Here is a 16,297-nt window from a genome sequence, read left to right as displayed (position 1 = left end):
GTCACATAAAATTTGCTTGCAAGCAAGCAAAATTAACTCACAACACACTATGTTTGTAAATATTGATTTTTTTTATAAAAAAGAGCAACTTTTACTCAAAATCAGGCAAAGCAAGCAGGCAGATTGGGTTGTTCACAGAATTACACATTCACTTAAGAGATCTATCTATCTGCAATCGACTACCTGCACTGAATAATAGAAGCTTCAGTCCTAAAGAAGGTTCGGCTGTGCAGAGCCGAATATCTAAAAATTAGCTAGAAAGCAAGAAATGCAACAATTTCCTGCTTTTTAGCTAATTTAAATCTCCCAGCACAGCAGAACAGCTGATGGTGGTGGTGGTGGTGGTGGTGGTGGGGAAATAGCAATTTAGCAGGCAAGTTTGCCAAGTAAGGAGTGAGTGGGTGGGGAGGGTTCCTGCAGGCCATGTGGGCTGCGCCTTGTGTTCCCCGTGCAGCCTGGATTAATTGCTTTGGGGGGTACTCTGGGGGTGACATTTCTCTGTGGATCATCAAAATTTTCTCCTGGACCACCAGTGGGCCATAGCCCAGTGGTTGGCGACCACTGCTCTATAGTGTTCACGGAATAATTACTGCAGTGAGCCTTGATTACTGGATTTTGGATCCTGCACTTGATTCTATAGTAGGAATAACAACAATAAAAACGATACAGTTGGATCATCATTTAGATTAGAACATAACACACCAGATACCACAGTCGCTGAAAACCAAAGCATGCAATTTATTGATATCACTGTACCAGAAGACGCTAGAGTTGAAGAAAAAGAACCAGAAAAAAAAAACACAAAATATTGCGACTTGGTCATCGAATTACGTCATCAGTGCCAGTCAGTAATATTTGTGATACATTTTTAAATGTTCAGTTGACTGAGTTTCATGTTTAATGAATAAAAGTATATAAAAATTATTATAATAATAACAACAACAATATAATTGCTAGAGGCAACAAATTATTTCTTTGCCAATAACTAGTGCATCTTGACAGACTGACAGGCTGTCAAAAGAAACATTAATTAAATTCAAAATCACTAAGCGGCTGAAAAACAAATACGGAAAATGGCATACATCAACAATGATGATTTATACCATATTTAACAATTTTACCTTAGGAACCAGATACTGTTCATCTGTACAGGCCAATACATAGGCTTCGGCTCGGCCCAGCTCATTCTGAGGAAAATGAGCATTCATCTCATCACCATCAAAATCAGCATTATAGGCTTTGCAGTTGGCATAGTGAAGCCTTAGAACTTTCTCTCCAGGCAGGATTCTTGCCCGATGAGCTTGGATGGAGGGTCTATGAAGAGTGGGTTGTCGGTTCAATAGAAGGATATCACCATTCTTAATATGGCGGCACACCTAACGAAAATAAAATTCAATTATATAAATATTTCCTTTCAAAGATTAGAAATTATAGTGGACTAAAGGAAAAACCACAGTAAGGAAAAAGCAACAAAGACAGATTATTAGACAAACAGCCTCCCAGATATACTAGTATTACAAATTCCAGAACTCCCAAGCAGTGTAACAAAACCTAGAAATCATAGACTTAACACATGGAGTCATCAGACCAATGAAAGGCTGAAATAGACAAACAGAACTGTTAAGAGTAATTCAAGGCAGTGTGACTTATCTAGGCATTCTTACTACAAAGTTTTAACATTTAAATCTTGTATTTATTTAGATAGAATTTGTTGTTGATTTATGATTCATATTGTGTTATTACTATTATTTAAATTTAAATATTAATTGGATGTTTAAAATGGTATATATATTTAAATTTCTACATAACCTATCTCCCTACAAGATGACTTTGGGTAGCTTTATAAATGACTGAAACAGGTGAAAAATAATTAAAAGATTAAAACAAACTAACATTAAAATATGATTAAAACTATGCTAAATAACACAAGTAAATCGATTATTTTGAAAATTTGTACTTAATTTATTCAATTTTATTGGTCTGAATGTTCATGTCAGGACAAATGACTGACCGGGCAACATAATCCACTCTCTTTCCCATCATGTTTACGAAACAGGCCATTCTTTTTTTCAAGAATCTTTCAACATAAATTTAGCAGCAAGGACAACATTTCTTACCACAGTTGTTCAATGAATCCCCGCAGTTGTTAAATTAGTAACACAGCTGTTAACTGAACCTGGATTGCTCATTGACTTTGCTTGTTAAGAAGGTCACACAAGGTGATTACATGACTCTGGGACACTGCAAGTGTCATAAATATGAGCCAGGTGCAAAGAGTCTTAATTTTGATCGTGTGACTATGGGGATGCTGCAACGATTGTATGAAAAACAGTCTTAAGTCACTTTTTTCAATGCTGCTATAACTTCAAACAGTCACTATATGAACTGTTGTAAGTCAAGGACTACCTATAATCTCAACAGAGGATTGGATTGTTAGCACGTCTACCATACATGTGCCATGTATACCTCAATATAAATAATATAGATGATTAGATTTGGACACCACTCACAATTTTTATCCCTGGTTTTGGTGCTCCAGTGGAAGGGGTTAAGAGTTGCTTAGCTATGGCTTCCCTCTGGGTCTGGCTAGTTGTACTCAATATTGTGCGAGACCCATCTTCATTGATAATCATGGAAGCCCCAGGATGCTCATTTGGCCCATTGATGACTGCTTGCCTCAATTCTTGCACATTCCAGGGAGTGACAGGTTGAGGATAGGTCAATCTGGTAGCAAATACCTGCAAAAGAAGAAGAGAGGAAAAAAAGAAAATATTGTGTACATTTGCATCACTCTAAGAAAAATACAATAATCTTTCTCTCTTGTAAGAATCACTTCCACTGTCTTGATTCCACATTACTAGTGGGAATTATTAACTCTCATAAACCTCTGATTCTCAAGCATAACTGACATAACATCTAAATACAGTAACTGCATTCAGCTACACTCATTTCTGGTTGTGGGCATCCACCTTCCCATATTTCCTTCTTTTGTTTTTATTTCTCTCAACATTGTATCATTTTTTAAATAATATTCCTGGCAATAGTTTGCAAATAAAGGGAGACACACATTTGGGGGGATAAGAAACAGGCAGCCTTAAGATAAAATAATTTTCCTAATAATAGGAATATATTGGAATAGGAAATAATAATAAAAACGTTTCCTTACCATAGGAATGCCAATTTCATTGGTCTGAATGTACATGTCAGGGCAAATGACTGACCGGGCAGCATAATCCACTCTCTTTCCCATCATATGTTTACGAAACAGGCCATTCTTTTTTTCAAGAATCTTTCAACATAAATTTAGCAGCAAGGACAGCAAGAAAGATACAAAATAGATTCATATCACTTTGAAGATTCTGAAAAAATATCTTTCTACCATAGTAGCAAGAGCCAGAGAAATGCTTTAAAACTTTACTTTCAAATACATGAAGCTACAGGAGGAGATTATCAGATTTGAGGATAAAATAAAAATTAGCTATCAATGTTATTAATGCATGCTTTATGGAAATTCTTTGAGAGATAAGATTAATGAAAGCTAACACAATTCTGCTAAGTCAGAATTTTGGTGGCTATTCAGTCTGCTCTATTTGGAATGTCCTTTTATGAGAAAATTGACATGTCTTTTGGATGCCAAAAATGTGACCTCTGGAGGTCAGAAGCAATCTCCAACTTTTCCCTTTGATTAGCTGAAAAGCAGAAATAAATTGTTGGCTTTTTCTTGCAAAGAATCAATAATCTTTGATTAGTTACAGGAAAAGCACTCTTCTGCCTTTCCCATTAGTCATTTAATACAAAAAGTTACTAGAGAGGATGTTTCCTTACTTTTCCCTTCCTGCAAAAATCCGTATCTCAGGGATAGGAAGGGAGTTGAGAAAATCTCTATGTATACTCTGTATATGTGGCAGAATGCAAATACATGTGTCTATTTGCAAGAGTGGCGTGTATAGATGCACACGTTGTGTTTAACTAATAATAAATGTTATTATTAAATTTATAGGCCAAAAGGTTCATCCATTCCTTCTCTAAATTCCAATCTTACCACTAGAAACTCTAATGTAAGTCATCTGTCATAAGTTGCTTTATATTATTTTAGGGTGGTGTGATAATAGTTGTTCTTAGTTAGAAAAAAGCTTGGCAATAGGAATCTATATTTCAGAACCATCCCAAATGAACAACTGTAATGTACTGCATATGGAAACATTTTTGAAGAAAGTCTGTAACTCATAATGAATTGAGTATATAGATGCTATTTCATTTTAACTGGGGTTAGATACTAAAACTACCTGTATTTTTTTGCTCCATAAGATGCTCCAGACCACAAGACACACATTAGCTTAGAAAAGGAAAACAAGAAAAAAAAATCTGCCTCTGCCTCTCAGTATCCATTGGTGTTCATCTGGTTAGCGTCCTTGCAGCAAACAGCAAATAGCCTGGTCAGCTTCAGCACGTTATCACAGCCTGATTTAGCATGAGCAGCTGATTGGCAGCTGGATCGGCCTCCTGGAATACCACTAATCTGTTCCACTAAGGCTGTTCCAGGAGGCAGGGATCCCCGTGCACCCCATTTTCGGACTCTGCATGCCTCATTTTTGGCCCATTCCACACAGCGGGGATCGCCACTGCCAATCACCATTGTTCAAGGCTGAAAACAGGGCGTGGTGAGGTCAAAAATGGCCAAAGGATGGGGGTCCAGGGAGTGGGCATGGCTTTGACAATATTCACTCCATAAGATGAACAGACATTTCAGGCACTTTTGGGAGACAAAAAAGTACATCTTATGGAGCAAAAACTATGGTATATCACTAGCTTTACATTCAATTTCTAAATTCAAAGCACTTGATAATTAAATACTTGAATAGCTTGGATTTGTATATCTGAAACAAGGCTAGATTCCAAATCAATCTACTCATCTCATGTCATATATCATCTCATGTCTCATATACAAAAGGCTAATACTTCAGATACCTTTATATGATTATGATTATAGAAGCTACAAAGTGTAGTTGATTATGATTACTAAGAGAACATTTTCCAGTGCTACACTACTTATAAAAATTCTACAGGTTGACTTTTCTAATAATTATTCAATTTAATAATATCTTTGTCATTTAAAAGTTCTACATTAATTTAACTGCTCTCTTTGTTTCCTAACTTAATTTGTTCACTACATTGTCCATTTGCTGTATTGTGTGTTTCTACACTTATATGAACAACCTTTGATGTATTTTTCTAAAGGATAATATGCAAATACAAATAATATACTGTATAGGTATATTTAAAATACTTTATATTCTTCCTTCATCAATAATTTTAAACACCTTCAAAAATCTCACCTGTCGTACACCAGGGTATTTTTCAGATATAAGTTTATCCATGTCACTGTCAAACAAAATATTAACATGACTTTGAAGACGGATCCAACTGTTATAAAGCTTATCTGCAGTAGTCTGCCCAGGAATTGTTGCTAAGATAGAATGGTCTAGAGATTCCAAGGGCTGGTCTATCATCTGTAGAACAAAAAATTTAAAATTACCCCCCCAAAAATCCAATTTAAAAATACTTTACACACACACACACACACACACACACACACACACACACACACACACCACTGTCAGAGGGAGGGAAGGAGAAGTTTAAAAATGTGGGAGTAGAATTCATAGCCTTGACTTTACAAAGAGAAGAGTGAGAACAATGGCTGAAAAATTTCAGCAAAATCTTTTTGCTTAAAGATGAAAAAGTAAAGACCAAACTTTGTCATTAGTGTTTGGAATAACATTATTACTTTTTTAAATACTCAGAAGGCTGGCTAACGTGTAAAAATTTTACAAGATTATTTCAACTAAATAGAGGTAGGGTTTTTTTCATAATGAAGCACTGAAGCAATCTTACTGTCTTGAGATCTCCATTTTCTGTCTGTAATGGCTGACTTTGTTCTTGAGCAATGAAAGCCAGAAGCTTCCGAATGAGGAGGGCATCCTTCATAACAGCTTGTAAATTCACTGTTTGGCCATTTGCAAACATCTGATCTCCAACAAAATTCACAGGACGATATCTATAGATCAGATTGCACTGGTTATCCTTAGAAAATATTCTCAATAAATTAGGCATTATACATATAACTGTTACAATAAAAATGCAAAATAATAATATTACCTAGAAGGCGGTACAACAAGTTTATTTAGGAAAAACATTTCAGGATTGAAAGTTGAATCGCCAGTGACTGCCATCCCAGAGAAAAGCTTGCAAAGGAAAAACCCTGAAAAATGGAAAGAATTGAAATAACCAAGATGCAGCCTATCACTGCTGTATTTCTCTAGAAATCTCTTTTTTTGGTTTACATGTCAGAAGTCAAATGTTTCTATGCATTTACGTGTATATCTATTTAGACCCTCTTTTATTTGTTTTATTTTATTAGCTTGCATAAATGTTTAAAAATGAAATGGAAGTCAAACATCAGCACAAGACTCAAATATAACATTTCAGGATGTAGAGGCAGTCCTCAACTTATAACAGTTCATTTAGTGACCTTTCAAAGTTACAACGGCACTGAAAAATTGTCTCAGGACCATTTTTCACACTTATGACCACTGTAGCATCCCCATGGCCACATCATCAATATTCCAGTGCTTGGCAACTGACTCATATTTCTGAAAGTTGCAGTATCCTGGGGTCATATTATCATGTGAAATTCTGACAATCAAAGTCAAAGGGGAAGCCAGATTCACTTAACAATCGCGTTACTAACTTAACAACTGCAATGATTCACTTAATAACTGAGGCAACCGAGATAATATAAAGGGGCAAAACTCACTTTAAAATGTCTTGTTTAGCCACAGAAATTTTGGGCTCAATTGTGGACATAAGTCGAGGACTACCTATGGTTTCTTAAATGTCCATATGTCACTGCCTGCAAAACTAAGGTTATTAATTTTATTAATCTCTTACTAAGACTTCTAAATATAGTCCAGCACAGAGAGAAACCGTGTGCTCTTAGGCAAGAATGTATAGAAATTTTGCAAGAATAGCATAAGTCTCATTTATTTCAATGATCTCAGTGGAGAAAAACATCCTCTAAATTATAGTGGTGATAAGTAGTTTAGTTTTGTATTTTGAGCATTAATATGTAAACTAACATGCATAGATTTGCATAGACCCAATTAAAGATTTCATGGATGTACTCTATCTGTAGAGTAACTCAGTGCTGGTTGTTATTTATTTCACTTCATAGTTCAGGATCTAAATATTGTCGGGGTTGTCTTTTCTCAGCAGTATCTGTCCATTTATTGCAATGAGAGAAGTTTCCTTCTAGGGTCTTGTCCCTTAGGAAATGTCATTTGCTGAGATTCCTGCTCATTACTTCCCAATCACTATCCCCTTTTCTAAAACAGCATTCCCCCCATATCAGATAAGCTCTGATCCTGTTAGCTTTTCCCTAAGGCATTTAGATCTGACTGAGTCATGTTAGTTTCTCCCGATGTGGGTGTTGCTATGATTATTCCCAGGGAATGAGATGTTGCTGGTTATAAACTTATTTTATCATTTTATGTTTATACTGTTATATTTTAGTTTTAGTTTTATCATTACTTGATGAAATCTATAAGCCACTCAGAATTATGCATACGGTAATTACAGCAGCATGTAAAGTTACTAAAGTAAAACAGATCAGCCACACTATAGCTTTCAGTATTATTATTATTATTTTGGGGGGGGGGGGTAAATTGAAAAGAGGTATTCATTCTTAAGAGCAGCAAGAGCAGTTTCATTCACTTACCCTCATTCTTCCACAAAACCTCAATGTGTTTTTTGGCAGTCAAAGGTGTTATGTAGCCACGTTTCCCCAGCTGAGTTTCATCTACAGCTAAGAAGTTTAAATTATTGCATGTTGAGATATATTGCAAGGTACTTGAAACAATTTCTGCATTTACTTTTCTTTATTTTCAGTCAATAGACAACTGCCATCTTACATTGCATGACATTTTCAATTTATTGTGATTTATTTATTGTGTATAAATGATAGGTGTGTGGATTTGAGCATCATGATAACCCAAATGATTTGCAAAGGCAATTAAATGTACTTTCTTTACACGGAAAAGCTTTTAAATTCATGAATTGTTGGATGGAATAAGATTTGGCTATTTTCAGACATTATGCTGCTTAGGGTGCTTGCTTTGGTCATAAAATATGACATGTCATTGTGGTTTGTGAAAGTACAGGTTTGTACCTGTCCTGTTTTGTTCCTATACCCAACTAGACAGTTTGTACCAGTCTGGTTTCGTATAGCAACCAATCAGGTTAGGTACAGATTCCAATGAATAATTAAGAAATGCAAAGAACAACTGCAACCAGCCTGCCTTTTATAGAAGACCTTATATTGCACAGGTCAGGAAGGCTGAGAAGGTATTTGCAGACCCTTCATATCCTGCACATAAACTCTTTCAGTTTCTCCCCTCAGGATGCCGCTACAGAGCACTGCAGACAAAAACAGCTAGACACAGGTATAGCTTTTTTCTATGGGCCATCACTCTGCTAAACACCTAATTCTCAGTCATCTCTACTGGAAATTTATCACATAGTATGGCTATGTATTATCACATAGTGTTACTATTTATCCTTATTATATTCTTTACTTCCTCTTATTTGTATTATTATTAGAATTATCATTATTCTGTTGTCTTGCATGTACATTGAGAATTTCTGCACCAGAGACAAATTCCTTGTGTCTATAATTACACTTGGCCAAATGAAGTATTCAATTCAATTCACATATGGCTTATGAGTGAGAAAACCCATTCAGGCTAATTTTAGTGAAGACTGGAAATATATGAGATTTGAGACTAGCTTTAATTCCACTGTGTTAATGTGTCCAGTCACTCTTATATTTGAGAAAGCCCAGATGCAACTGTGTCTTGAAATAATTTATAAATTTACCTTTTATGACAGTATCCAAAACTTTCAATTAATTTTTAACCTAGACATAGAAATCAGACTTAATCTAAAAAAAAAAATCTAAACATTGACATGAAACATGAACATTTTTCTAAACATGAAAAATCTAAAAATTGTGCCTACCTCTACATGGCATATTCTACAACTGTTTGTTCTAGTGTGATAAAAATATTTCTCAGTAACAACTTTTGCATCTATGTATGTGTAATATACAACAAAATACACATACTTGCTACTTCCTCCACTATTGTCTGTTTGCCTGACTTCTGAGTTACGACAGTGGGATAAGTTACTGTGAGCTTGCTGTTATGTTCTTTGCGAACAAGTGATCTTCCTGCTCTTGAAGATGGAAGGGGAAAAAAAACAGAAGCATTAACTCAACATGAGGACAAATCCTAATGGTTTATAAATTTGGGATGAAAGGAATAAAAATGCCCAGAAAAAGAAAAAAAGCTTACTTGCAGTTTGGACATTTCTTTGAAGTCATTTGTAATTTCCAAAATTGAGAGATAAGTTTACTTCTACATTCACACACATTTTTTACCTACACCAAGAATGAAAAGCAAAGTTCTAGAAATTATTCTGTAAATGAAACACAAATTTAAATACAGTTGATTATGAGCATTAACAATAACAACCTTAATTTAAAATTTCACTCTGTATTGAGTTAAGAAACCTCCAATGTCACCAAAAGCATTTGTTATATTTATCCATGATTACATAAAAGAGAACGGCACACCTTCATCACTTACTTTCTATTCAGGGTTGAAGCATTCACAAAGCTTTCCATTTAAGTCTCACGTAGGATTTAACCAGGGGTGGGATGGTACTGGTTCTGCCCGGCTCTATAGAACCAGTAGTTCTGAAGAGCGGTAGACATTGAACCGGTTCTGTGTTTGCTGCTCTTTGGCCCACCCGCCCGGGCTCTTACCTGTCCTTTATTTCCTGCTTTGCGCAGCACAGCTGAGGTTGAAAAAGCAGGAAAAAAGTGGCTTTTGGAACACTGCGCATAGCACTTTTCAGATGTCTGGGCAGCACAGCTTAATGTTTTTTACATGCATGCACAGCATAGTCATCGAACAGCTAGTAACACTGGTTGAATCCCACCCCTGGATTTAACTTCTATACATTATTCAAAGCCAGGAAAATCCTGAATTCATTCTTCCAATTAGCTAGGACTTCTAGTCTAAATATTACCTAGCAAACCAACATATGCCACCTACATCCACTAACTAGGCAGTGACCCTTCCAAATGTTAAAGAGATAATAGGAAGAATGAATCCAGGATTTTCCTGCCTGCAGACAGAAAGCCGTTTTCTTTTCTGAGCAGCCTACAATTATATTGCATTACTTTTGGAACAGATGAAATTAGGAAATAACAGTTTGGCCTTAAACTATGAAAGAAAAATGTCACATAAGTCAGAATAATCAACATGTCCATAAAGAACCACTGATTCACAATTTAATGGGAAATTAGAAGAAGCTGTTCATTAAAAGCAATGTAAACAATTACATTAAACATTGATCCTTCTTACTTACATGTGCACTGTAATCTCTAAGCTGATGATTTTGGAGCATATCCTTTGTGTGGCAACTTAACACTTCTTCAATTTCAGCACCAATTACATCTGAGCTTTCATCTAAAAACTGAGAGAATTATGACATTACAAATATATGAAATACTGTCAAAACAGATTAAGCAAAATAAAACTTACCCTACTCAGGATTGTTTCAAGATCATGGACCTCTTGAATCAATCCTATTTCTAGTAGCTTTAGCTGATTTAGTAATAAATGAATTGCAGCTCGTGGACATGTTAAATGGGAACAATTCAAGCAGGAGCCTCGCATCAGAAGGAATAATTTCTGAAAATAAGAACACTTGCTTTATTATCCTACTAATTCACATGTGTTTAATACTATGTCAATGTTATTTTGTTATATTACAACAGAGTGGAAAGGTTATTATTATATATTATTAATTATGAATACTTCTATTTTCAAATTCTGAATGCAATAATTCACTGCTATCCATCTCCAACTTAACTATGTCTTAATATACTTACATCAAAAAAGAGAGGATTATAAACAGTGAGAGGTAGTTCTATGTGACCTAAATGACCAGGACAGTTGTTGAAATCTTGCAGGCAAGTAACACAAACTTCCTTGTTGTCAAGAGGTCCCAAAGCCAAATCATATAGTCCATTTGGGGATGGAGTACCCGCATTATCAAGAAAAAGAGGATTGGTTATAGATTTTACACTCAATTTCCTAAAAGTAGAAGCAAAGAGGGGAAAAAAAACAAAGAAAGTGGCATGGAAATCTTAAAATTAATAATTACATTTTACAATACAACATGTATTAATTTCTTAGAAGTTTTACAGGTTTCATAAACTCAGAAAATATTCATCCAGAACAGCAATTATTTGCTCTTTTTTAACTATTTTAAAAAAAAGGAAGTATTATATTTTGCAAACTGTTACATTACAGAATTTTTACAGGCAATTTGTTGCATAGAACTATCCTATACTATATATGACTATTAACTCAAAGCATATACTAAGGAAAAATGTTATGTTTTGACGCACAGAAAACCAAGTCAAATTCAACAGACTCAAAACAGCTTAACTGGATTGCTAGATAGTATACATTTTAATATTTTTTACACATTTTCATCATAATTGCTTAATATTATCTGAAAACTGACTTTGTCTGTTCACACTTTTGAAGACACAGAAACCTCTTCCTAACTACGATGCCATCTGAGTACTGTACTATGTATCAGTCTGAAACCAAATTGAAAATAGCTTAGAATAAATTATCCATATCTTCCAGGACTATAACCTGATCACCTTCTCAACAACTTTCACTGGAATGGAAAGGTTTGAGATTAGATCCAGAACATTTGGGCCTAGTGAAGGTTTCTTGAGGATGGGTATATTACCACTTCTTCAAAGAAGAACAACATTACCACATGGACGAAAATGCATGTCTCCTTCCAGATGGCTTTTATCACCCAGGCAGACATAGGTCTAAAACAGAGGTGTCCAAATTCCTCAGTGTAATCCTATTTTTACCAAGAAAATCACATGGATAATGGTAAAACAATTCATAAAATTATGCTGCATTATGGACCTGTTGGAGCATCTGGTGCTCAACATGCTATTGAGGAAGAGTTGAAAATCTTTTGGAATACCAATGGTATTTAGGTTATGATTAGATCAAAACCTAAAGGATATCTAGTTGATGTCCCATGCAAGAAAACCTAATGTTGTAAAAACAAAATTACAGTAGGAATGTAATGTAAGAAGCAGGACATGCAAAAGTTGAACAGAATTTAAAATAAACTATGGACTGGAATTAAGCACTTTCAATCAAAAGATGATAGTTTATTACAGTACTTAGGACATGAAAAAGAAGCAACAGCACTGATTTCATAAACAGGATAAAACAAGGGAAGTATTTGGTGCAATTAAGTCAATGACTGAATATCAATTAAAGTTTGCGGTTTAGTATAATAGTTGTCCAGGTTTATGTTCGAACCACTGGTGCAAAAGACTGATACGCTTTATTATGATCAAACTAAAACATCGTGAACTGTCCTCGGGCGAAATTCTAAGACTAAAACGCGAAATCTTCGACATAAAACAGTAAGAATCGTCAGAAAAGCATTTTGACATTAGGCTGACAGATAGGACACGCAGTCACATTAACTAAATCCCTCAATGTGGGCGGATGCCCGGGGAAACTAACTTCTGACCGCTGCGTCAAGCGGTCTGTTCTTCCTGCCGCCCGAATTTACCGTATCTCTGCGTCCGTATACATCCCAAACGACAACCCGGTCAGGCGCCTCCACGGCACCTCCTTTGCAGCCATGACTCCGACCGACCAGATCACCGGCAACGCAGCCTAGATAATCGCCAAACAAGCTCAGGGAACCGTCGCGTGCTCGCAGCATGCGCTCTGCGGTGTTGCGGGTCACAGCTTCCGCTTCCGGTCCCTTCCGCATTTTCAGCACCAGGAGGCCAGTTCCGTTATGGCGGCTTGGAGGTTGCGGCGGTGTCCGTTTCCCGCCCGAGACTTGTTGCAGAGAAGGCTCGTCGTTTCGGGAGTATCTGGCTCTTTTAGGGAAGGGGGCGACAGGTAGGTTGGATCGTATCGACGCAAAACCAGGAGTCCCGTTAATGACTTGGAAAGGTGAGGCGCTGAAATATACGAGGTTGCAGCTGTAATTTAATGAATAGGATTGCATCCGTTTCGTCGTCTCGGATTGCCTGTACTCGAGGCTGGATGGCAAATCGTTCTTAATATTGGTATTTCGTCGTAATTATAATTATATTTTATATTCCCTGCTCTATTAGTTTAAAAGCAAGTAATCTGAAGCTTTCTAGGCGTTTTGAACTATAACGTCTCATGAGCTACGACGCAAGCCACGAGGAGAGAGTCAGAAAGTTCTAACCTAAGATTTATTTAACTTTGCTCTAAAGCAAACGTGTTTTTCCTCTGGGCACACTAAAGTTTTTTTTTTTTCAAATTACGTTGCAAAATACAAAAATGGCACGCAGTAGATATTAATATTAAATACAATTATTACTGCCTATATATTCAATAAATTTCCCCTCTTTAAAATGTTAACAAGAAGAGCTCTTAAAAATTATTCAGTGGTTGTGCATAAATCCTTATATAACGTTTTATTTATTTAGTTTCTATATCCTGTCATGGAATTCTGCTGCCTCTTGTAAATAATTATGCCTGAATGTTAGGAAGTGCTTCCCCACAATTAGAACAACTTATTCAGAGAAATAATGAATCCCACAGCTCCATGTATTCAAGCATAGAATAAACAACTTTATATTTGATGTGTTTTAATCTTGATTATTGCACTTAACAAAAGATTAAATAAATAATAAACGATTGTCTAATCAATGATTCGAGGATATTAAATAAAGCCATAACTAGAAGTGCTTGGATAAATTGTAAAGACCTATCTCAAAAAAGCCAAAAATTTGCTTATTTTCTATTTGAGATAGTTTTTCAGAAATAGATTGGATTCATATATCACAGCCATAAAATGCTTTAATTTTAACTTAAGATGTTGCACGGACTTAGTATCTTTATTTCAACAATTATGCTTCATAATATAATGTATTGTTTAACTTTAGTCAGTAAATCATGGCAAATGAACCATGGCTAAACACTGTAATAAGATCTACCTCGCAACATTATTGGTGTGGGAAAAATAGGAAGTATAATAAATAAGCAAGGGTGTCAAACTCTTAGTTCATTGAGGGCTGCATCAGGGTTGTATTTGACCTTGGAGGGCTTGGTGAGCATGGTGGGGGTGGACGTGACCACCTCAGCATCACTTCTGCAGCACTTTGCAAGCAAAAAAGGAGCTGGCGGGGGGCGTGTGCTGCTCCCCCAGGCTCTGTTTTCGGCTGTGATGGCCTCCTGCGGCCCTTTGCCAGCATAAATGGAGATGGGGACTTCCAAGCTCTGTTTTTGCTGGCAGAGGAACGGGAGTTGGGGTTGTTTCGCTGTTCCCCAGGCAGCCCCAGGGGCTAAATCTAAGTGCCCCAGCCTGCAGGCCTTGAGTTGACATCCCTGTATCCCAGAATATTATATATTCAATAGGATTCTTTTAAATTATGTATTAGATAAATATATAGAGTGTGTGTGCATGTACATTTATCCATATTATTTTTCTTAGGCACCATTCAGAAAATGCAACCCTTCTGGAAAAATCCCCCATCGTGAAAGGTATAATATTTTGTTGTGTTCACACATGTACTATTAAAACACATATTTGCAAATGATAAATTTATCATTTCAATTAATATATGTCACATAGTCTATATTTGTAAATAAACTTGAAGACTTTGGACTTGTTTCTGAATAAATTTGCTTCCAATAGAGACAACACTTAATTAAAATTGTTGTTTTAAAATAGTCAACTTGAATGACTAATGTAATTCTATTCAGAATTAAAATTTTAATAGTTAAACATTTTTCAGATGAATAATAACTTAATAAGTTAGTTATACTTGCTTTTGTTTTTTATAATTGCAGAAGAAACTATTTTACTTCCAAGAAAAAAAATCTGGTGAGTTTTTTGTCCCAGGAACTATATTACTATCCTTTAATGGCAACTTACAATAAGTTTAAAATAACCATAAGCCACAAACATAAATAATGGTATACAGCTTTACAGAGCTTTTGTGAAATGATTGTGAAATTTTCCCATAAGCCATCAGGAATCTTGCATATTCTGGATCAGCTGAAGTTCATAAACACTTTTGTTAAATAATTGCTTGCTTTAGGGATATCTGTTTACTATAAGAAAAACATTCCTAGATACTATCCCAAATGTTTAACATGTGCAGTTGTAAACAATATTTTAATATTTGGTTGTGGGATTACCATGTTCTAAGGTAACAAAGTAAAACAAATTTCAGTTTTCTCCCATTTTAAAGGAGTACCGTTTCAAAATAAAATATGAGCCATGCCTAACTATAAGACATGCTTTCTTGTTCAAATGTGATTGTGCATGTTACCATAGTCAGGCCTTGTCAAACACATCTACTATAAATGTAGCTGTCATTCCTCTTGCATAGTATGCCTAGTACAACTATGGCCTAAGTACATAAGCTTAGCTTCTAAAGTAAAGTATCTGCGCTACACAAGATATTTTTTATTGATTAAGAAACTACTACCGTGTTTCTCAGAAAGTAAGACTGGGATAGATAGATAGATAGATAGATAGATAGATAGATAGATAGATAGATATTTAGACGCCCAAAAAAATGGCTAGGCCATCTTTTCGAGTGGTGCCTTAATTCCCCCTCCCTCCGTGCACCCTTGCCTGTCCACCGGGCAGCTTCTTCAGCAGCTGTAAGTAGCACCCCATGTGCACCCTTGCTTGCCTACCTGTCATCCATTCTGGGAAGCTTGGCCACTGTGCAGCTACTTTTGATCCCTGCTTTCCCTGCTGCAGTCGTCATTCCCCCCGGCTTTTTCTCACAAGAAATGAGCAAGAAAAAAAAGGGGGGAGGCACTTTTCAAAAGTCTATTCACTTGTCATGATCAGCCCCTGCCATGAATGTTTGTGTGTGTGTGTGTGTGATGGGGGTTGTTTTTGTCAGAGATTAGGGAAGGGGTGGTGGATTGGAAGAGATTTTCCCCATAAGAGCGGACACCACAATGCTTATAGGGTGTGATTTATCCAGGCTGCTCTCTCCTGTTATCTCTGCAGCCTTTCAGGAAAGTTTTCTGTTGTGGATTTTTGATTTTTCCCAATTTGTTTGCTGGGGGTGGCGTCCATTCTAGCTTCTGCCTCTCACAGCTTC

General features: G+C 36.1%; 2 protein-coding genes across 6 annotated transcripts in view; one reads left to right on the top strand and one right to left on the bottom strand.

The window, feature by feature from the left end:
• POLR1A (RNA polymerase I subunit A) overlaps nucleotides 1-12,946 on the bottom strand; it is a 39,088-nt gene extending 26,142 nt beyond the window's left edge. For both annotated transcript variants that reach the window (XM_026717302.2, XM_087917327.1), the window contains exons 1-13: nucleotides 12,754-12,946; nucleotides 11,018-11,222; nucleotides 10,668-10,817; nucleotides 10,492-10,599; nucleotides 9,411-9,496; nucleotides 9,182-9,291; nucleotides 7,778-7,864; nucleotides 6,160-6,262; nucleotides 5,896-6,058; nucleotides 5,337-5,510; nucleotides 3,167-3,289; nucleotides 2,511-2,738; nucleotides 1,122-1,376 (exon numbers count right to left, since the gene is read on the bottom strand). In XM_026717302.2, coding sequence (XP_026573087.1) covers nucleotides 1,122-1,376; nucleotides 2,511-2,738; nucleotides 3,167-3,289; nucleotides 5,337-5,510; nucleotides 5,896-6,058; nucleotides 6,160-6,262; nucleotides 7,778-7,864; nucleotides 9,182-9,291; nucleotides 9,411-9,496; nucleotides 10,492-10,599; nucleotides 10,668-10,817; nucleotides 11,018-11,222; nucleotides 12,754-12,827 — 1,866 coding nt within the window. In that variant the 5' untranslated portion in view covers nucleotides 12,828-12,946. The remainder of the gene's footprint in view (nucleotides 1-1,121; nucleotides 1,377-2,510; nucleotides 2,739-3,166; nucleotides 3,290-5,336; nucleotides 5,511-5,895; nucleotides 6,059-6,159; nucleotides 6,263-7,777; nucleotides 7,865-9,181; nucleotides 9,292-9,410; nucleotides 9,497-10,491; nucleotides 10,600-10,667; nucleotides 10,818-11,017; nucleotides 11,223-12,753) is intronic.
• PTCD3 (pentatricopeptide repeat domain 3) overlaps nucleotides 12,937-16,297 on the top strand; it is a 35,854-nt gene continuing 32,493 nt past the window's right edge. For all 4 annotated transcript variants that reach the window (XM_026717303.2, XM_087917334.1, XM_087917333.1 and 1 more), the window contains exons 1-3: nucleotides 12,937-13,094; nucleotides 14,662-14,711; nucleotides 15,021-15,054. In XM_026717303.2, the coding sequence (XP_026573088.1) occupies nucleotides 12,988-13,094; nucleotides 14,662-14,711; nucleotides 15,021-15,054 (191 nt within the window). In that variant the 5' untranslated portion in view covers nucleotides 12,937-12,987. The remainder of the gene's footprint in view (nucleotides 13,095-14,661; nucleotides 14,712-15,020; nucleotides 15,055-16,297) is intronic.

This window comes from Pseudonaja textilis, chromosome Z (assembly GCF_049901715.1).
Source record: "Pseudonaja textilis isolate UNSWEBS1 chromosome Z, rPseTex1.2, whole genome shotgun sequence".
Classification (NCBI taxonomy): Eukaryota; Metazoa; Chordata; class Lepidosauria; order Squamata; family Elapidae; genus Pseudonaja; species Pseudonaja textilis.
The sequence above is the reverse complement of the archived record's forward strand: the minus strand, read 5'-3'. Positions and strand labels throughout refer to the sequence as shown.